This window comes from Gymnodraco acuticeps, unplaced genomic scaffold (genome assembly GCF_902827175.1).
Source record: "Gymnodraco acuticeps unplaced genomic scaffold, fGymAcu1.1, whole genome shotgun sequence".
In the NCBI taxonomy this organism is placed as follows: Eukaryota; Metazoa; Chordata; class Actinopteri; order Perciformes; family Bathydraconidae; genus Gymnodraco; species Gymnodraco acuticeps.
Window position 1 is genome coordinate 233543 of NW_022989750.1, and position 22201 is coordinate 255743.

A 22201-nucleotide genomic window follows, 5' to 3' on the forward strand; every position below is an offset into this window, starting at 1 on the left:
CTTTATTTTGGAATGTGTAACCGGAAGTGGTTTTGCTCAGTTTATCTCACTTGACAGTGGTGGTGTTTCTGCTGGTGCTGAACGTGGTGGATAGCAGCCGGATAGAAAAATTATAAAGGTGAGATTTTTGTCTTTATTAATATATTGCATAGATATTCATTTTATACTTAAATGTTCTGTATTATACATATATTGTTTAATCAGCGTAGCCTGTATTTGGATATTAAGTAAGGATTTAAGATTCAAGAGCCTATGACAAAAGATGCTCGCTTTAGAACAGCTGTTTTCGTTGTGAAACCCATCAAACCATGTCAGACGCGTCAAACATAATGTTTATTCGTGTTATCTTTGAGGATGGATGTGTAGCTGCTCCTGGTTTAGTGGATCTCTGGTTCGACTCCGGGCCTGTCCTGCAGGAAAAGGCGTTTCACACTGTCCGATGGTTTAAATCAGGAAAATGGGTCTAAATGTGTCTGAGGCAGGAACAGTCGCTGTTAAATTCAAACACTGAAAATCCACTCATAAAGCAAACTGGGCGATATATTCAGGGTTTTTTACACGCAAATATCCAACTATTATCCGAAATGTTCAATTAAATGGTTATCGATTATTATCAAGAAATAACATCAATGCACCATATGATACCATAGACTTACTACTGTTGCGAATATGTTTATTATTATTATAGGAAGATTATTGAATCTAATACATGAAATATTGAGCCATTATGGAAGACTGTTCTTGTAGTAGGGTGAAACATTTAGTCCTAAACCAATCAGATCTTGGTTAGTGGCTTCATATTTCCATTCTGCAACAGCAGCACATTTCACTACAGATCTGATGTAAGAATAAAGACTGAGAAATATATATATTTGGTCCAGAATTTGTGGATTTTTAAAATGTATATATAAATGAAAAGATAGACAGAGAAATAAACCAAGATGGTTGGCTTAAATTACCTTCTTCTTCGGTTTTCAAAGCGTACAATGTTAAAACTGTGATGTAATTGTTAATTCAGCCTTTTCAGTCAGCAGTTTGGTCATTAAAATGAATCAATATAAATGCACAATACCAAGAGCTATTTAGGCTATAAGATGAAAACTCTTCTGGTATGGTGATTTCACATTTTAACTGCAATGAGAGCAGTTTCATGTGTTGGAAACAGTCTGAATGTGAGCGGACAGTTTGCAGGTTGCATCTTCACTTCCTCTTCTGACAGTAAAGTTAGGTAGTGAGACTCGAGGGCGATAGTGACGCTACTGCTGTATCTCCTGGGAAAATCCATGTTGTGACAAGCACTGCCACAGTACAAACCGGAATTAGATTCAAAGGTTGGGTCGATATCTTTTATAGCATTTCAGATATTACTGTGTAGTTATGTGTTGCGTTCCACCTCTGCTGCAGAAAAGCAGTTGTTGCTAAATTAAGTCATTTTAAACCTCGGAGACTTTTATTATTTGATGAAAGTAGATGAATTTACACTTAAAAGGAAATGTAAAAATCCCGTTTGAGAGCATAACAATTGTCAAATATAAGCACAACATAAAAGCTATCAGCAGCTGGTCACATCTGCATTGATAGTAGAATAAAAAGGTTATAGCTTGAACAAAAATCTTTACATTTTGAATCAATACCACTTTTACATTTAAAAACTACACATACAGTATGTATGTAAAAACAGGTACAAATGTGTCAAATAAAGGGCAGTAGGCAGACACAGGGCTGTTATCAAACCAAAACATGTGAAATCACCTGCAGACTGTAGCACCAAAAAACATCTCCCACATCCTGGCTACCCCCCCCCCCCCCCCCCCCCCCCCTGCTCTCTGTTTGCTATGGAGGAAAAAGAAAGGAGAAGAAGACATGCTATTTTTAGCTTCCTCTCCTCTGATCTGCATCCCCACGCTTCCTAAGGCGACATGTGATTGGATGGAAAAGGGGAAAATGCCGTCTCCGGCAACCTGGGAGCAGGATAGCAGCTGCAGAAACCATGGCATCCTCTCTGTTTTAGAATATTGTTCGTATTGTTTCCACACACGGCTGCTTGCTGATGTGGTGATAAACAATACGAAAGGTGTACTATTAGATGTGGCAAACCTTAAAAACCTTGACAGGACATTAGATCTATTTTCAACGATTTTTGGAATCTTTTACCAGTTTGTGTTTCCGTGGTCCAGTTTTTAGTGCCCGACGTTTGCCTCACTGATGAGAAAACATGACTTTACATTTTTGCCATTTTAGAATAATATGCACTGCATATTTGTCATTTATTTAGAGAGAAGGCATTGGACATCATCACATATTTGGACAGAAGTATTTTATTAATTGATATAAATTAAAGTACTTAATACTATTCTATAAAATATAAATTATGTTCTTGTGATCAACATCTTACTGAAGTAAAAACATATTGCCCACAACATTTACTTATTGATGTAATAGTGAAAGCACTCGTCCTGTTCAATTGCCCCAGTCAGTGTAACATCATAGTATTGTATTTTTGTTTTAAAGTATTAAAGCGGTACTTTAATGTTGTAGCTGGTCAAGGTGGATCTGTCTGACTTTAACCACTGGTAGCATAGGACATAATTACTCACGACTAGTTTTCTTAAATACATGTGATGCATTTGCTTACTATTGCAAAATGTGTAGATCTCTTTGATTTGCTCAAAGTTCATTCTGGTTGACCTTTGAACTGTGAAATAGCAACACTCATTCATGTCCACCTGATTTCAGAAGGGGGGGGGGGTTGATCCCTCCCTTTGGAAGTATTGACGATGCCTGTTCAAAGGATGCTTAATCCATTAAATCTGTTGAATGCTAATATTAGCTCTACGAGGTGAAATGTTTTTTACCCCCCAGTTCCAGTCCAGTATTTTTCTTATATGATGTGTCAGTTGTATGGGTTTGGTTTATGATTGAGAGGGCCATGAACTGTAGTTTTGGTTGCAAAAATACGTCATACTTCAAAGTAGGGAAAGAAGTACTCAAATCTTAGTCTCACAAATGTGGATTCTTTTTTAATTGCTTTATAAAAGCAGTTTGTGAGATTTAATGGTCTTATCTTAACCTATAATAATACATAATATTTCAAATTGATGAGTAATTTATGTTGTATAAATAAATGTTCTGAGATTAAACACACAATATTTATCCTTCAAAATAATAGAAAATGGAATAACTCAAGTAAAGTCAAGGACCTTAAAATGTACTTAAGTAAGTAGGATTCGAGTTACTTAATGCAAACAGTTTATAACTTCCCCAGGTTCTGCAAACTTCAACTCAAACTCAAAATTGACTGTTTTAGTAGCTCAGCAGTTGTCAGCAGATTCCTCAGAAACATTTTTTAAGCAGGAAGGTGTTTGCTGATCTGGGATCAGCCGAGGATCAGCAGTCAGTCTGCTGGCGGCCAGCCGCTCCTGATTAAATGAGCCTGACTTGCAGCAGCACTTAGCTGGAGATCAATCCTGCTCCTTGAGGCCCTCAATCTCCTTTAGGTGACAGGTTTAGGGGAGAGCCTGATGATATCATCCTCCAGCACATAAACTCACAACTCTTAGTCATGATTGAATTAGGATTAAAGAAAAACACAAAACGCTTGGTTAGAGAAGATGGTTCAAAGGCTTGACCAACGACAATGTGCTCTTGAGCAAAGCAGAAAACCTGCAGCTGATTCAGTGAAGATGGATGGTTTTGTAGCTGCGTGTTTTATTCATAGTGTTTTACTTATCTCAGGGCTTTATATTGTTATTTGACATGTTTTGTTGTAACAGTGAGTTTTGATACCCTTCCTCCCGAAGTGGTATCATTGTTAATGCCTCTGTCGCAAAGACAATCGGAACCCTTTCCGTCTTCCTCAGAGGTAAACACAACACAGGACACTACTGCATTGGTTTTATAAGCAAATTCAACATTGACATATTTTCTATATTTATTTTAGTATCATCAACTTGTTAATATATTGTTAGCATGATGGCTAACGCTAGCGGCCAATCTACTACTGTCCAAAGCAACACAAAAACGTCACAATCTGGTAGGCTGTGATGCAGTGTATATGTCCAGGGATTTTATTGTGAAAAAGAGAACGCAACCCGTAGGCAGACAGTAAAAACGTGATATGAATCTATTTGGGCTTAGAAGCATGAATAAAACCTAATGAGGTGATCTTTTATATTTGGGCAACCCATCTCAGTTTTTAACTAAAAGTGACAGCAGTAACAGCAGAGATGTAGATTTCAGTGACATTTGGCCATCCTAGTATCAGCTCTCTCTGCCTGCAAAGGCCTGATCAAAATCGTGCGCCTGCTCCTCCATGACAAAGGCGTAGCAGTATCCTCAGCAGTCTAGTTTGACCTCTCCATTCATGTCTCTCCTGACATTCAGCCTCGTCTGAGTGTCTTGTTTCCAGTCATCAAACTGCGGAAGATAATTTTACACTCAAAGCAAGTTTAAAAAGACCTTTTATTACGGCTGAAATAGTCATTTTGAAATGTCTGGATTAGATGTTGCACTTTAACATTGGAAACTCATACGACATATATAGTCAATACATTCAATATCACTTCATCACACCACTTTTGTTATTTTGTCTCAAGTGCAGAATCCAGGCTTATTTGTGAAGTGTCAAATTGATCAAAAGGTTGTTGAAACGTTATTGATCTCTTTATTGTGGAGACACAGATGGACAACAAGCTCTTAACATTTGTAGATTGGCAGTTTATGAAGCAGGTCTAGCTGCATTTTTGATGATCGATGGAGAGGGGTTTTTTGTTTAAAAATGTAATCCATTCTGTGGCTCCAGATCCCCAATGTTAGAATTTGAGTGATTTGTGTTCTGTTTAATTCTACTGTATACCCAATAATGTTTGGAAAGAACCTTTGGCTTTAAGAAATACAACAAAAAAAACAACATTTTTTTTTACCATTTTCTGAATTGTTTTCAGGCAAAATGATTGATATGTGTAGTCTATTGTACACCCAACAATTTATTTAAATCACAAGTCTAACAGTTCATCACACCTGACTTGTACCTTTGTTTAAAGATGGGTTACTATCGAGGCCAAGTGAAAGCAGCAGCAACGTCCTGCAGGCTGAAAAACATTTGCATAATGAGAATTGCTAATTACTTTGAGATTAAGCACAGAGGCCTGCACTCTGTAAGCCTCTGTATCAAATTAGTGTTTAGTGAAGGTTAAGCCAACTCTCTTCTTCAGAGCTCCTCTCTGAGACGCAGAGGAAAGGCTGCGGCTCACTACACCGTCACATACAGCACCGAGTCATACGGCCATCAAAACTCTGTGATAGTGTTTGACAAGGTCCAGACTTCCAAAGGTGGCTGCTCGTTTCTAATGTCCTCTTATCGCAGCTATTAATAACCATCACATGCTTGTGTTTAATGATCTTATTTGAACCAGAGCTTCTGTCCAGAATAGTCTCGATAAGTGAGTGATTAAAAAAAAAAACGTATGAAAAAAGGCAGTGTCAAATCAAGCTGCAGCACATCGACCTATTCAGCAAATGCTACTGCAGTGCTAAATCAAAATGTTTGTGGATAATTTGGGGAAAGGGAAAATAAATAATGGTGTTAAAGGAATGGTATGCTCATGACACTCATTTTTAAATAATTATCATCCGATAAAACAGACCAGTCTCTGCCAGTCTTTCTTTTTTTTTAATCCGATGACATTATCAGTGATTTTAAACTGATTAATTACCGAAATAACATCAACACTGTGGGCGGCGCCATTTTACCGAACGTGACGTAAACCATGCGTTTGGTTTCGAGGACACGTTGATGTTCATGTTATTTACTGTAGTTACTCTCTTCAAATATGCCTCATTGTATCGCGAAACATTGCCACAATTCTGATAGGAACAATCCACGGAATGCTCGGTTCCATCTGTTGCCAAAAGGTAAGCGTAGGAAGTACGTTCGGAGGCAGTGGCTAGTGAAATGTGGCCGGCCCGAACCGAAAGATCCACAGGCGCATGTATGCAGCGAACATTTCAAGTTTCCGGACGACTACTCTGAGAGTATGATAAAACATAACATGGGATTTATAGAACAACCATTACTTAATGGAGATGCACCATTAAGTGGTCACCGACCAGGACACCAGTTCGGCCAGTTGAGAAATCGCCCTCTGCAAGTGTGAAGCGACGGAGGACCAGAAGTAGTGCTCGGAGTAAGAATAAGGTATGTTATAGCGCATTTCCATTGCAGCGGGTAGCCCCGTTTAAACGTCCTTTATCGTCCAGGCCAGTTTTTGGTGGCCTTTCCATATAGCGTAGTACCGGTGTTGCAGTATAACGTGAGTCATGACAACTGGCGACATTCTATTATTTTCGTCATAGGAATCCGGGGCGTGTACAATGAGGACCCATTGTTGATTTACCATGTCGGTCGCCTCGTTTGTCCTTTACGTTCATCTTTTGCTATATCTGCCTTCCTAAGATCACTTTGATGCACATTCAGTACTCGTATGTGAGGTTGTGGGTGAGAGGTGGATATCGTGACTCTTACAGGGAGGTATCGAACATTACAAAGTAGGTGACTGTGTGGATGCCTGTTCAAAATATTGCAAACTTGAATAAATCATTTAAATTATATATTTGTGTCCGACTTTCATTTGTACATCGTTCTTAATGTGATGTATAGTAGCTCTGATAGCTGTCCATACCTTCAGACAGCCTAAAAGTAAAACACAAGTTGTTTACAGCCCGAACGCTCATCGAGATGACTGGATCACTCATGACAAGTTGTGATCAGCTCCGATTAAATTGTGATATCAATGCTGTAGCTATTCTCCAGGGAGCACGTTTTTTTTATGAAATACCTGTATCCCTCTCATCACAACAAGACTCTACACACTGTGCAGGAAAAACAATTACATACATGAAAATAACCTTGATGCATGGGAATGAATCACACAAACTATCTTCCGTGGCTATACTGATATGTCACAGTAACGGTCAACCACAGAAAAGTAAGTCCAGCGGGGCACAAGCTCAATACATATAATACAGTAGTTCTATTATGCCTTTAAGCCTATACGTTTAACCCATAAGAACCCGGACCCATTTCTACTTTTGGGGAAATTAAGGGGAACGTCATTTAGACTAAATAGACCACCGAGAACACATTTCTGACAAGTAACCCCCCCTAGTGTCAAATATCTGAAATGTGACATATGTGTCACATTGGGCTTTAATGGTAAAGTAACTCTTATTTATAACTTCATTAATGAGGATGATTTTTTGGTTTACATTTGTTTGAACATACTTGAATTGAAGAATAAAGAATATGTTAACTAAATATAATTGAATCCGCTAAATTAACTGAGCAGATCATAATCATATTTGTAATTGTGCATATGTCACTCCGGGTTTACTGTGAATGTTTAGGGTTAATGTCCCGATGTGACATCAGTGTCACAGCAATATTTATGGCATTTGTTTCATATCAATTTCATCAATAAATGTTTCTACAACAGGTTATATGTAATCAGAATCAGAAAAGAGCCGAAGACAGCTTAATGTTTAACAAATGACATGTCATGTAAGCATTTGTATTGTTAAATGGCTTGAATGTTAACTTTAGCAACAAAAAACCTTTCCAAATGTAGATAGTTCTGTCACATGTGTTAGCCTGGCACATGGACATCTTGGACATGTTGTTATGGGAACACAAAAGCAAATGACAAGGACCATAACCCACCAGACTGTTCAGTGTGTGTCACTTAGGGACTTAAAAAAGGCTAAAGCTGTATAAGGAACTTTCCAGAACATTTAAAGTTCATGTGACACCTGTGTCTAAGCAATTCTGTCTGCACCATGAGGACCCACTGATATAAAATGCTTAACTGTCTAAGTTGCAACCATGCACTTTTTGGAGGGCTAAGCGCTAGCTTGACATATTTTTGGCTTCATTTATAGAAGGAAAGACAACAGTGATAGTTATGTTTCAGAATAACATTTATTGGAAATTGTTAGAACAATCTCACTGGTCACCGGCTTGAGCTTCAATCTCAGGATCCATGTATTTGTGATCAAAAGTATGCTAATATAAAAGTAGTGTAAGTCATTACATTTCAGAGACAGTAATATTGTAATGTAACGTAGCCTATTACTTAAAAAAGACAGTAATAAGTAATGTACTGTATTACATTTTGGAAGTAACTTGCCCAACACTGCAGATGATCCAGTCATCTCGATGCTGCATTCGGGCTGTGAATAAACAACTTGTGTTTTACTTTTAGGCTGTCTGAAGGTATGGACAGCTATCAAAGCTACTATACATCACATTAAGAACGATGTACAAATGAAAGTCGGACACAAATATATAATTTAAATGATTTATTCAAGTTTGCAATATTTTGAACAGGCATCCACACAGTCACCTACTTTGTAATGTTCGATACCTCCCTGTAAGCGTCACGATATCCACCTCTCACCCACAACCTCACATACGAGTACTGAATGTGCATCAAAGTGATCTTAGGAAGGCAGATATATGAAAAAAAATATGAACGTAAAGGACAAACGAGGCGACCGACATGGTAAATCAACAATGGGTCCTCAATGTACACGCCCCGGATTCCTATGACGAAAATAATAGAATGTCGCCAGTTGTCATGACTCACGTTATACTGCAACACCGGCTAGTGGGTATTTTCCCCCAGTTTTTCCGGCCCCATAAAATCGTGGTTCTAGGGCCAGGGACAACGAGGCTGAGTATGCTAAACTAGAGAGGGAATCGCTAGCAAGGGTGGTACTACATGCATACATATCTAGTAATCAAAATCATTCTATCTACTAAGTAGTACTAAGTAGGCTCGAACCTGTATGGCTGAATTCCCCCATCCAATCTCTTCATATTGCTCAAAACTTCTTCCTCGGCTGACGAGTCCGAGTCCGAACTCAAAACTCCGCCAAGTTTTCGTGTGTTTACAAAGTGAACGCATGGATGACGTCACGACCATCACGTGACTACTGAAAATGGGCAAAATGGCAGCGGCCTGACGGAATATACAGGTTTTGATCAAAAAGAGCTATAAAATCATTATTTACCGGGGAATATCGCTGATTTCTTCAGGGTATGGTTTAAACATAATGTTTCACTAAATACTGAAGTTTTGATTAATTATCTAATGAGTGGAGCATTCCTTTAAGGGACGAGTTGCGAAGTTTGGATGACACTCAAAGATAATCAAAAGTTTGGTTGCAGAGTCAACATTTAAGTGACTGTAAGACTTTGGCTTGAATGTGTATTTCTAACTCAACCTTTTATCCAATGTGTAACAACTGCAAAACTGCTGACTCCGATAAAAAAAAAACTAGTTGATAAGAGGCACATGGGCTGAAATATCTGCTGATGGTGCAACGGTAACACGAGCAGATACATTTTTAATAAGGCTAACCGAAGACGAAATTGAACACCAAGCCCAACTGATCGATTGTGATCTAACTAACAGCCGTTTGCTTCATTCAGAGAGAAAGACTCACATTTTGGGATTTCATTTGTTTACAGGGATGAATACATTTTTTCTTGGGGAATTTTTGTTTCACACTAACATTCTGTAATTGTGGTAAACTGTGTTATTTTTTTGAAATATATTTAGAACTTTGTCACATGAACTCATTATTCGGTAACATCAAGATTTGTTATACTTGTTTCTATCCACATGATTTTATTAGCATTTTCCATATGTGTATAATAAATCCTGGGTAGAAATGTCAAAAAATAAGATTTGTGCAAAAAGTCAAGGAAATATTTACATTAAGAAGCTAATCCAGAACATACTAACGAATACCTGAATATGAGAATTAGATAGATCATATATCTTGAAAATATACTTTCCCCTGCTAAGAGAATCCAAAAGCTCATACTAGACTGCACAATCATGGGACTTGAGTTTGTTCAGTAGGTGTGTCGTCTCCTGAGCTTTGTTTGATCAATGACTTTGTGGGGTGGGTCAGTTGATCCAGTGAGGATTGCTGGGTGTCAACATGCTCTACGTCTCCTTCAATCTCTGTGTTTCCTCTCTGTAGTTGGTGGGATTACGTTTTCTCCCTCAGTGACTCACACTGCAGTTTGCTGACTGCAGAGCACCCAGACTCATTTAGTCATCTTTAAGACTTGATTAGGTGCCAGTGATGTTCAGCGGGGTTAAAATGCTGAGTCACAGCTGATTTGAAATTGTTTGCATCTACCTGTAACTGCAGTTTAGTGTACATTTCTGAGATAGAGACGGATTCAAATTAACAAAAATGAAGGCAGCCTTAAAGTATAAACCACAGACTTGTGCTAATAATTTGAGAAACAAATATTAAAACATACTCAATTGTCCCAGTAAGGTGTGCTGAGACACTGTAGATCATTTCAAGCCACTTGCAACTGAATTCCATACAGCATTAATGAACCCAAGGATTTTTTTAAATGTTCTTTCAGTGTATTTTCTCTGTCATTTTTCACCAGTTTTTTTTGTACACTGATCAATAATTACATTTATTGATTAAATTAAAGCACAAACAGAATCATCAACGTTAAAGCTCTCCCAGGACTTTCATACAAATATTTGAAAATTCATTTAATATCTTATACTTTAAGCTTTATATTTACTATAGCATAGTAATTAAAGACCTAATGTTATTTAAAGTGGACCTATCATGCTATATTTGAATAATATATTGTAGGGCCATACCTATATAAAACATGTCTGTGAAGTTTTTTTTTCAAAATACCAAACAGATCATGCATTTTAGCCATGCCTCATTTCGCTCTATTTGCTGTATTCCAGCCCTGTTTTTGCAAGGGCTGATTCTGTGGCAAATGAGCTGCAGCTGACCTCGCCCCCCTGCAAAGGAGGGGGGCGAGGCACGAGCATCATGTTACCATGCTGTTACCATGCCACGGCAACTTCTCATTCCCTGATAGGTGGAGAGTTGCCCATATAGGCGGAGCTCCTTGTTTCTGATGTCAGAGATATTTTGAATCTGTATCAGTCTGTATCAGATCAGTTGCAGCCCCGTTTTTAGAGATTTGGGTATGGCGGAAAAGAGAGAGGGTTGTGTTTTCTGACGCTTGGTGTGTTCCCTGACACACCGGGGGTACATATTCATGTATAAAAGACGTACAAATGTGCATTTTGCATGATAGGTCCACTTTAAGTTGACTATTCTTATTTTTTGATTGTATTAGTTATTTCTATGACTTTATGAACTTTCTAATTTTATAAAATGCCGTCTCTTATTTTCCAGATGTCCTTTTTGTATTTGTTGGATTTTAGAACTTATTTTTTAAATAAATCCATTAGTGTATGAATTATATTCAGGAGCTCCAGGCTGCAGACTATGTGAGGAAGTAGTGACGTCAAAGCCGGAGCAGAACTTGGCATCAACCTATTAAAATCCACAATATTGCTGCTCTGTTTTAGATGTTCTCAAATTAGGAGCCTGAAAAAACAAATAGTCTCTATTTCCACCAAAAAGACCAGGAATTATATTTGCTTTTTTTCAGGCCTTCAGGTGTTTGTTTCCTGTCCTCAGCCTCTTTGCATAAAAAACATCAATGTGTTGAGGACTGGTCGATGGTTCTTCATTATTTAACAAGCATCTTTGAGTTCCTTCATGTAAACCGATAGGTTTTTTTGTTTGTACTTAGTTCCCGAAGAGCTCTCGTGTTTCACTGCAGCCGTGCGGAGATAACAGTCTAAATATAGAGCAGGCTGCAGCAACTCTGGGGCCTGTGGGCTCGAGTCATTGTGCTCTCAAGAGTCGAAAAGGTTTCCTGAATCCTTTTAGCCCTGAACTCTGTAGCCCACTGGTAGTCAGCATTATGACATACCAGCTAACAATGCAAGTCATGTAGACGATGGTTTTGCTACTGAAGTTAGAACTGCAAGATGGTGGAAAAGCCTGAACATTACTGTAACTTACCAAAAGGTGGATTGGTCAGGCTCTGAATTTCTCCCTTGCTCTCATCTTTTCAGCTTTCACACAAATATATCTGTCACTCTTCATAGGAGTTCAACAGCAGGAATGTCTTTCAGGAGAGACTTTGAGAAATATGTGCAATCCCAAATGTAACGGTATTGCATCTCCTCGAGCTCCATGACACCATTTTGTATATTCATATATTTTCTAATTGGTAGATGAAATTCCTGTCAGGAGCCAGTTCAAAAGAGGGAGAGACTGAATGTTACGTACACATTTTATTTGAATGTTACGTAAATGATACAAAATAAATCTCAAGTATGAAAGAAATGTACGCACATTTTACACATGTATACACCTCCAGCTAGTTTAGGTTATGGGATGTTTAAGTATCTGCGTCACATTCAGACTGCTTAAAATGAATTTTGGTATCAACCTGGGTGTTATTCTTATATTTCTTTGGTGGTCTTGACAGTGTTTTACTCACCACAGTTAAACATAATAAGGAACATTTGCAAGGACAAAAGCAACGTGGGCAAGCAGCTTCAGGATCTTTAAAAAACTTTAGTGACAGAAATCTCCTATCTCTGTGTCTTTGAGTCAAATCAGACAGGCTAGCGCCCCTTGAAATCCATGTAGTTGTAAATAACTGTAATGAGAAGCAGAAATGTCTTGGCAAGCTTCTAGCTGACGTAGATACCTGTTCTAGTATATTGTGAGTATATTTTGATTTTAGAGGGGTCTTCATATAGATGTTAAGCTTCAGCTGTGAGCACAAGACTCCTGTTCGAAGGAGCCCTCTCCAACTTTTCTCTGCCCTGACCTTAAAATAATGATCTTATGGCAGTAATTGATGGTTTCGAGTTATTGATGTTAAAATACAAATCCCGCTGGTATAAATCAAACTGAATGCTAGTGTGGTTAATTGCTCTTCACACATCCCCAGCTGATTGTGACTGATTGAACCTTTTGCCTCCAACCTTTTTGCCGAATTGAGAAAACCCAGATGGGTTTTCTATTTTCCCCTTACATCGCAATATGCTGCTTTGATTTATTACCATTATGGCAGATGTGCAGTTTTTAAAGCGTATTACTTCATCACTATCTTGCTGAGTATGAAAAACGCTGAGAGAATCTCATCTTCTTTCCAAACTCTAATTAAATGTATAACCTTTTAAATACGGAAACTCATGTCCGCTGTTTTTGAATGGTTTGGTTTAATATTATTAGAGTGTTTTATTACTCATTACTTTTAAAGAGATGATCATTCATTATTTCTTTCAGTCATTCATTAGAGTTCTGTCCAACCCTTAAGGTGCTGCAGATGTGCAAGGATGATTGTTTTTCCCATATGTCGGCCCCTCCAAGTCCAAGTAGATGGAGTTAAAATGCATGTTTTGTTCGTCCAACAGAATCTGAATATATATACTGTATATCAAGTATAAAGTTTACTTAGGTGTTCTTTTGTTGCTTTCAAATACTTACTGTCCTCGATATCAATTTTTTAAATGTTCAGAAACCTTTCTGCACATTCAAAACATATCCCATCATTAATGTTCTCTGGAAAGTTGAAGTATTTTAAGGGAAAAAAACGATTGGATTTAATAATATAAAGTCAGAACCTTTTAATATATTTTAAGTCAATGTTTTATGAACAAACATGATTGCCAGGGAGAATTCAGTATGGATTTTTCTGACCAAATTGTATGTCGTAGGAAATTAGATGAAAGTCACTGTTTTCTTCCTTGGCAGATAACTCACCTGTAAGATATGTTTAAGTCATATTGAATGCAACATAATTGGCAATGTTATTGGTTTGGAACCTCCACCCAGTAAGGAACAGCTACCTATATTGTAAATGTATTATCTTTTCGATTTATACACGGCATCTATTGCACGTCTGTCTGTCCTGAGAGAGGGATCCCTCCTCTGTTGCTCTCCCTGAGGTTTCTCTCATTTTTCCCTTTAAACTGTGGGTTTTCTCCGGAAGTTTTTCCTTGTACGATGTGAGGGTCTAAGGACAGAGGGTGTCGTATTGTCATACTGATATTCTGTACAAACTGTGAAGTCCACTGAGACAAATGTAACATTTGTGATATTGGGCTATATAAATAAACATTGATTGATTGATTGATTGATTGATTGATTGATTGATTGATTGATTGATATATGATTTTTTTTTTTTTTTAAATTTTATGTGACCAATTTTTTTTATTGTTTATTTTCACAGATGGCCTCAGCAACAGCAACCTACGGGCAGAAGGAGTCTTCGGACCAGAACTTTGACTATATGTTCAAGATCCTCATCATTGGCAACAGCAGTGTGGGCAAAACCTCCTTCTTGTTCCGCTACGCCGACGACTCCTTCACACCGGCCTTTGTCAGTACGGTGGGCATCGACTTCAAAGTGAAGACCATCTACAGGAATGACAAGAGGATCAAATTACAGATCTGGGTAAGACATTTGTTGATGTATTTGGTTATGAGATAGAGGACACCTGAGGGTTGTGATACTCACTGGAACATCTGAAACAAAACCTGAGGATTAGTGACGTTTTCTGGATGTCCGTCCGTACCTTGTCTGTACATCCCTCGAGCTCAAATATGAACTCATTAGATTTTATTCAAAGGTTGAGGTCACTGTGCCCTCACAGGATTATTCAAGAACATATACGGTAATTAATATGGTTCCAAACAGTCAATATGAAAAAAAGGTTAGGGGTTACATTTTGGACTGACTGAAGCGTGGCGGAGGCATACGTCTGTGAGGCGGGCATTCTAGTTTTAGTGTTGTAAAAATACTGCAAACAACATTTCATAAGCTATTTGATCAAATGTTCACCGAAGCAGCAAGTTCTGTAAAACTGCCTCATGTTGCAGTAAACACACAGAGATCTGCTTCCTCTCTGCAGCCTGCTCATCCAGCTGACACTTGAATGAGTATAATACTCATTCAACTAATGACCAAAACTCAGCTAGTAAAATAGGAGCAAACGGGGCGGTGTTTGTTGCATCAGAACTGTGTTGTCCCCTGAGGGCTCAGCAGTAAACAAAATCACACAGCAGAGTAAAGACAGGCTCCCCGAGGAACCGCATCATGCTGTAGATCATAACATCAACCCTACAGAAAGTGGACGTTCTGCAGCAGACAGATGACCTGTGATGGAGAGCTCTGTGTGTGTGTGGCCTAGCATTACTATACTTGTGGGGACCTGTTTACACAGTCACGTGTGGGGACTCGCCTCCCTTATGGGGACAAATTGGAGGTCCCGATGAGGGGAATCATTAATTTTAGGGTGAAGACTTGATTAAGTTTAGGATTAGGGTTAGGGTAAGGGTTAGGGTTAGGCATGTGTTGGTTATGGTTAAGGTTAGGATAGGTCTCCAGGAAATGCATGTAAGTCAATGTAATGTCTCCTGAAGTGTGTGTGTGTGTGTGTGTGTGTGTGTGTGTGTGTGTGTGTGTGTGTGTGTGTGTGTGTGTGTGTGTGTGTGTGTGTGTGTGTGTGGCCCTGTTGTCAGCCTTTGCCAGGTCTTGCCTCTGGTAAGGGAGACAAGCTCAGCCAATCAGAGCACGAGAAAATGGATGACTGGGTGCTCTCCCCTCCCCCATTACTACAACATCTCACCCGAGTACATATCCTCCTCCCTCCCCACACACACACAAACACACACTCATATACATAAAATCCCAACCCCCATCTCTTAGCATTTCTCTCAGCTAAGCCTCCAGTCCAGTAAATATAAAAATGGTTAGAGTCATGACCTCAAAAGATATATAGATATATATATATATATATATATATAGATATATAGATACATAGATACATAACGCTACATAACATAACATAATAAGATACATAACATAACAATGTTCACAACTTTATCTTTGTTTCAAATCTCATGAAGAACCCAAAGATGAGTACTCCAAAGTGTTGAACATCCCTCACATTTTGGTTTAGAGCTGAAGCTCTCATCCTGGGATGAGCATAAACTGAACTGATTAGGATCATCAGTATTGAAATGTGAGCGCTGCAGCACTCTAAAAATAGATGAGTGTGCGTGATAAAGTAAATATATACACTAATGAGTCCAAGAAATAAAATAAAAACAAAATAAGTCTATCCGTGTAAGTATTTGTTGTATTTGTGTGTGGGGAGTTTATGTTATTGCATAAAGCTTAGATGCTTCAACGTAAGTGTAATTCCCAAGAAAGGTATGCTGAATTTGGTATCGGTCTTCAAAATTAATATGAATAGAAGTAGAAATGACAGCAAGCCCTAATTCATAATTAGTATATAATAAACCTATAGTAGATACAGTGGTTGAAGCAGGCAGTCCACGTCAGTCTTTTGCTTTGCTGATCTCCACTGACGGCAGAGTGATGCTGTTGGACCGGAAGCATCTCGGCTGGGTATCGGAACACAGCAGGCTTTAATTCCCTGGGCATTCATTATGGCTTAGCACTGACATTCAATATCACCTGAGCCATGGTCAAGCAAAGACAAAGAGAGAGAGCCCGAGGGAGGTCGAGGCAGGTTCAATGCAAAGCATGCGGGTGGAAATAAGGACAAGAAGAGGAGTCGATTATTTAAAGAACCACAAGAGGCTAATTCAGTCTGATACGATGAATGTTTAGGCTTTTTTAGGCTCAAGTACACCTTGAACTAAGACAGGGAACCAACATTTATTTTTTTGGGGGGTCTGGATTTTGATGGATTTACTCATTTTGACATATACGTTATTGAATATTTTCCCCTGTGTGTTTACTCAGGTTATACTGGAATCAGCAAACAGTCTGCCTTCGTAAAGACACTTTGACATCATACAGTTAATTTGTAAATGTTCTGTATTGTGTTTGTTTCTCTGAAGACTTTAAAAGTTTATCATCATTGCTGCTGTTGTTTTTCCAGGACACGGCAGGTCAGGAGCGTTACCGCACCATCACCACGGCCTACTACCGAGGAGCTATGGGCTTCATCCTCATGTATGACATCACTAATGAGGAGTCCTTCAATGCCGTCCAGGACTGGTATGTTATTGTCTTGATAAGAAAAGTGTAATAGTAATACCTCAGATTTAAGGACACATTCATCTCAGTATTTTAGTTTCCTCTCTGACTGCTGGCTGTTTGGTTCCCAGGTCGACTCAGATTAAGACGTACTCGTGGGACAACGCCCAGGTGCTGCTGGTAGGGAACAAGTGCGACATGGAGGACGAGCGAGTGGTGGCCGGAGAGAGAGGCCGACAGCTCTCTGAACACCTGGGTGAGTTCACGGGGTACACACACACACACAAACACACACACACACACTTCATATCTCTGACTCATTGTTAGGTACACTTACCTGAACTGAAACGATAGACAGACACTTTGGCCGGCTTGTGTTTCTATATGAAACATTACAAGATCAACTAGGTTCATCAACATAAACCATTTGGAAACATGAATACAAAAATAAAAGAATCTAATAGATAACAGGATATTTCACTGTTTTCTAAAACAACAATTCATGGTTAAGATTTCACCAGCTGAACCCATTACTACATTTAAACTATGAATATCCACAGATGACCACATCTCCTTTTAGAGACTCTACAGGTGTAAAGGGACACTTATAGATATCACCCTGACACTTCCCCTGTTGATCAATAGCGTTACATTTAAATTAATTATTATTTAGGCATTATCTTAATAAATGTGTTCCTGCTCATACATCTGAACATTGGATAAAGCCAGGTTCAGTATTCTTGTTTCATTTTGTTGAAATTGAGTCAAAGGTTTTTACAGAAGGATGTTTGGATATCTATAAAATGTTCATTAAATAGGAATGAATGATATTTGAACAAACCCCTTAAAAACCTTCAAATTATAGATAAAACTGTAAAGTAAGTGCCAATGAAGAGTTTTGAAACAAACCACCTTGAAAGATATGTATTGTATTTCATACAAGGATAGACACTACAGATGAAGAAGCAAATCTTACTAATTTATATCACCAAACAATTTCCCCAGTTGATTACTTACATTAAGACAAATATTTATTTTCTATTAATGGTTAGAACATCTTATGAAACATTTGCAAATGAGGCATTATATGATGCTAACTTTGATTGAATTCAGGATAAATATATTTGCACAAATTAACAAAGTTAGTATAATAAACACCTGATTATGTATTTTGGATGTTTTCTCTCCACCATTCTGAAAGAAGAAGCAAAATAGCCCAAAAACAGTGAATGAAGAAACATTATGTTGTGATGTATTGTCTTGCCTTCGACCTCTCTGACCCTCTCTCTGCTCCGCCTTCCAGGTTTTCAGTTCTTTGAGGCCAGCGCCAAGGACAACATTAATGTGAAGCAGACCTTTGAGCGGCTGGTGGACATCATCTGTGAAAAGATGTCCGAGAGCCTCGATGCCGGAGATCCCGCTGTCACAGGGGCCAAACAGGGGCCCCAGCTGACAGAGCAGCCCGCTCCTCCTCACCAGGACTGTGCATGTTAAAGCTGGCTACTCCCCCAAAAACCCTTTTCCTGCCTCCTCCTACTTGTCCTCCCTCAGCAGGACCCCGGGGCCTCGGGTCAAATACTACCATCACCTGTTTTACTCACTTCCTGCTTATTTCTGTAACCTAGTAAGGATCATTGGCTGACGGACACAAGAACCAGGTTTAAAAGTTTCTGAAATGATGCTAGTCGACCAGTACTAGCTGCATGTTTCCGTATGGTTCCTATTCATAAAAGATCTTAAAGGTAGGTTTTTGATCAGTGCAGTCTGACGCCAAAGCAAGTTCAATCGAGTGTTTCATACTCTTTATAAACCTGGTTCTTGAAGGTTCCGGACCCATCTTCCTTTGTCTCCCTGTTCCTCAACGTGGTTTAAAAAGAAGGATTTGACGGTGACCGTCCTCAGAGTGCCATTTAAATCCTTCCGATGTTTACAGTTCTTTGTTTCATGTCAGTCAAATGTCTTGAAAATATGTCAGTGGATTAATGTGGGAGGGGTGATCCAGCTGAAATCTGCTCCACTCTGATGTGTTACATTTCTTTCATGATTCTGGATGCACAGTGAATCAACATACCTGGATCTGTGTGCTATTCGTCGATTCAGCTGGTATCTAAACATAGCTATTGCAGGTATGAGCAAGTGCTTTGTTTTCATTATCCATCTGAGCCTTTTCATTTGGCCTTTTTTTATGTTTTTGTATTCTGGTGCCCCATTTATTCTTTCGGGACTGGGTGGGGAAAATATAAACAAGTTAGAGATACGCAAAAAAAATTCAAAAAAATTAAGAGACACCTTTTATTTAATTATATTTATTTCAAATGTACATATAAATGTTGTGCAATATATATAATATCTACAGGTATGCATTTCTTGAAATGAATTAAAAAAGGTATGAAATTCTATGAGGATAGTATCAAATATAGGAGGTCTGTGTTGTTTGGTTTGTTTGGATGATGTGTGGAATGGTGTGCACCCTCGGCAGCTCCTCCGTGAGTCGTTTCATTTTCATGTCCCTTTTGTCTCATGCTGCCTTTCGGAGAAGTCAGAAATTCAAACTTCCCCCTAAGAGAAACACCGGGAAATGACCCTTTAAGTCTGAATATAAATTGGAAACTTGCAACTATGTTTATCATCCTCCAAATCCACTCGGTGTACTGTTAAAAGTGAAGCATTTTAAAATGGCTCTAATATTATAAGAAAGAAAATGTTGAGGCATTTTGTCACAACTGCCTTAAAATTACAGAAAATGTTCAACTGTAAGGAAAAACATTTTGTGTAGCACAGTTGGGCTGGCTAACCATGCTACTTATTGACATCAGGGTATTAGGCAAAGAAAATGCAGCAGTTGATGCAAAGCATTTAAAATGAAATTATGTGAAAACTTATATTTGTACCATCTTTCCATAATCTTAAACATTTCCTCATTCTCTAGAATTTGATGGAATGGGTTTGGAGGATTATACGTATGGTGTTTTGCCTTTATCTGATAGTTTATAGGGAGTGAAAGAAAACATCAGGAGAGACTAGAATTACATGTGACACACAGTACAGACAGAGATCAGCGACGTCATGCTTCCTGCTTAGTGACAAACAGCCCAACAGTAAGCAGCTTCTTCAAAATCAGTATTAAAGCATCTGTTTTTCTGTTTGTTATCGCCAACGCTCAGTCTTCAGGTGAAGAACAAACAGAACTGTTAAACAAGAATCAAATAGCTGGAGGCTGAAATGTTCACTGTTTTCTAACAAGTCAATGCAGGATTTAAATATTTTGTACGGAGATATTCTTGATTCCAACCCTGTGTAACGGCCACATTTCTTCTCACAGCTGTTTTTTAAGCCTACTTAACATCTCTCATTCTGGTTGCGGAATTCCCCCCTACACCAACACTTGTTTAAATACAATTTCAACAGTTAGAACTGGTTTGCCAGGTGCTCCTACTTTTCACTTCACCAAAGATTGCTTTTAGGACACCAGGATGAGCAGTGTGACCAAGTTTAAAACTGTATTAAAACAGCTGCTACTTGGAGGACTGAAGTGAACGCTGGTCATTTAGAAATAATTCTGTCACTGTTGGGAAATGCTATCAGAAATGTTGAATTGCTTTAGTTTTCAGTAATAACAGATATCAAGGAGAAGAGAGGGCAAAACATTGTAAAAACATGATGGTAGTCAAAGTCTAATTCAGAAAAGCATTTATTTTTCAGAGTAATTGTTGCATTAGTTATGTATTACAGTAAGTGTGGTATACAAACCTGAAATCACAGTCAAGACACTGACTGAAAGGTTTAGAAAATGAGGGTCCCTGGTAAAGTGGCCCTTTAATGTATTTACTATTATAAAAAGGGAGTGAACATCACGACAAACCTGGGAGAATAATTTTATCCTGCGTATGTTTTACTTCTTACTGGATGTGACTGTTTCTTTTCGGGTAAAATCGAAACTTTTAAACTATTCTCCTTTCTAATATGTCTTCCTCTCTATATAAACCAGATCTGTAAATACTGTCCCTTTGAGTCATATATGTGGATTGTGTTGTATCGACTCAGGCTTGCAACAAAGAAATAAAAGAGGAAAAAAAAGACAGTAAAAAACCTAAAACCACACAAAAGAGCCATGTTGTTCTGTATCTGCATTCATTAGGCCTTCATTGTTAATGAATGTGTCACTCTGTTACAAAAGCAATACACAATACAGCATCTACACAAACAAATGAAATGCCATCAAGCTTGTTAGAATTTGCAGACTTTAGATCTTCTACTCGCACGCAGGAACATGTACTTTATTTGGTCTTGTGTCACTGCCTCCTCAGTTTGGGCCAGAGAGAATATGCTGTGGATGTTTTTATCTGTACTTTGTGGTAAAAACAATAAAAAATTACTAACAATCAGTTGATTCTTGTTTTTGAAGATGTACATTTGAGGGTAAAAGGGCCTAAATTAAAGTTAAAATCTCAAAATAAACTGATATCATACAGTGCTATTGTATATTATGATAATATGAATATTGTTTTTGACGATTAGATTGTTCTTTTATCTACAGCCTTAAGATGTCCCACTTTTCCTTTATGCTGAACAATTATGTAGGAATATAAGCGTGACAAGAAGAATAGTTTCTTACAAGGAAAATTCAAACAAGATGTACTCAGTCAGAGTTTAACACATTTGGGCATTGTGCGTCTGACATCAAATAGACTAACCAGGTGAATTCTTGCAAACTATGATCCAAAGTGGCTTCCAACCAATAACCAAGCTATCAGCAAAATATAAGGTATCATGAGGGACAAAGCATGCAAAAAGGGAAACAAGTCATGAAGGGCTGTTCTGTGTTTCTGTGCTTCTGGTATTGATGTGTTTGCTGCCAGTGTTATCAAAATCCAATCTTGTCTGTGAAGAAGGCCTGTTTTTAAGGCTCTTTATTGCCTTTGGGAATTAAGTTCTCCTATATAATTGCACTCTCTGTAGGATAAATTATATAGATTTAGACCATTAGACACTAAAATCTAAATGATATGCTATCTATATTTTTACAGCCATAGTGGTACTCAAGGCAGGGTGAATCAACAACTATTAAGAGTGAAAACTACAGGATATACTCGATCAAATATGATCACGAAAACCATACCACTCATCATAGCATTAGCATCATTATATGTGCATGTCATTTCAAACATTAGGACAGCAAATTATTTGCAATTTCTCAATTAACCAGCAGATGGAGACACCTGGTTAAAGATGTTTCAGATTTCAACAAATACACTT

At 38.2% G+C, this 22201-nt stretch overlaps 1 protein-coding gene and 1 long non-coding RNA gene across 2 annotated transcripts; one reads left to right on the forward strand and one right to left on the reverse strand.

The window, feature by feature from the left end:
• The first annotated feature begins 21 nt into the window (after positions 1-21).
• On the forward strand, positions 22-21330 carry LOC117536929 (ras-related protein Rab-3A). Its single transcript, XM_034202066.1, has 5 exons — positions 22-118; positions 14165-14389; positions 16848-16966; positions 17077-17201; positions 18249-21330. Exons 2-5 carry the CDS (start codon positions 14165-14167, stop codon positions 18437-18439), a joined length of 660 nt encoding a protein of 219 aa, XP_034057957.1. The 5' UTR covers positions 22-118; the 3' UTR covers positions 18440-21330.
• LOC117536994 lies at positions 4045-8906 on the reverse strand. The gene is made up of 3 exons (XR_004567659.1): positions 8841-8906; positions 5031-5090; positions 4045-4416 (listed from the first exon to the last, which is right to left on the reverse strand). It is a non-coding gene; the product is annotated as an uncharacterized LOC117536994 (long non-coding RNA).
• Positions 21331-22201: the final 871 nt, after the last annotated feature.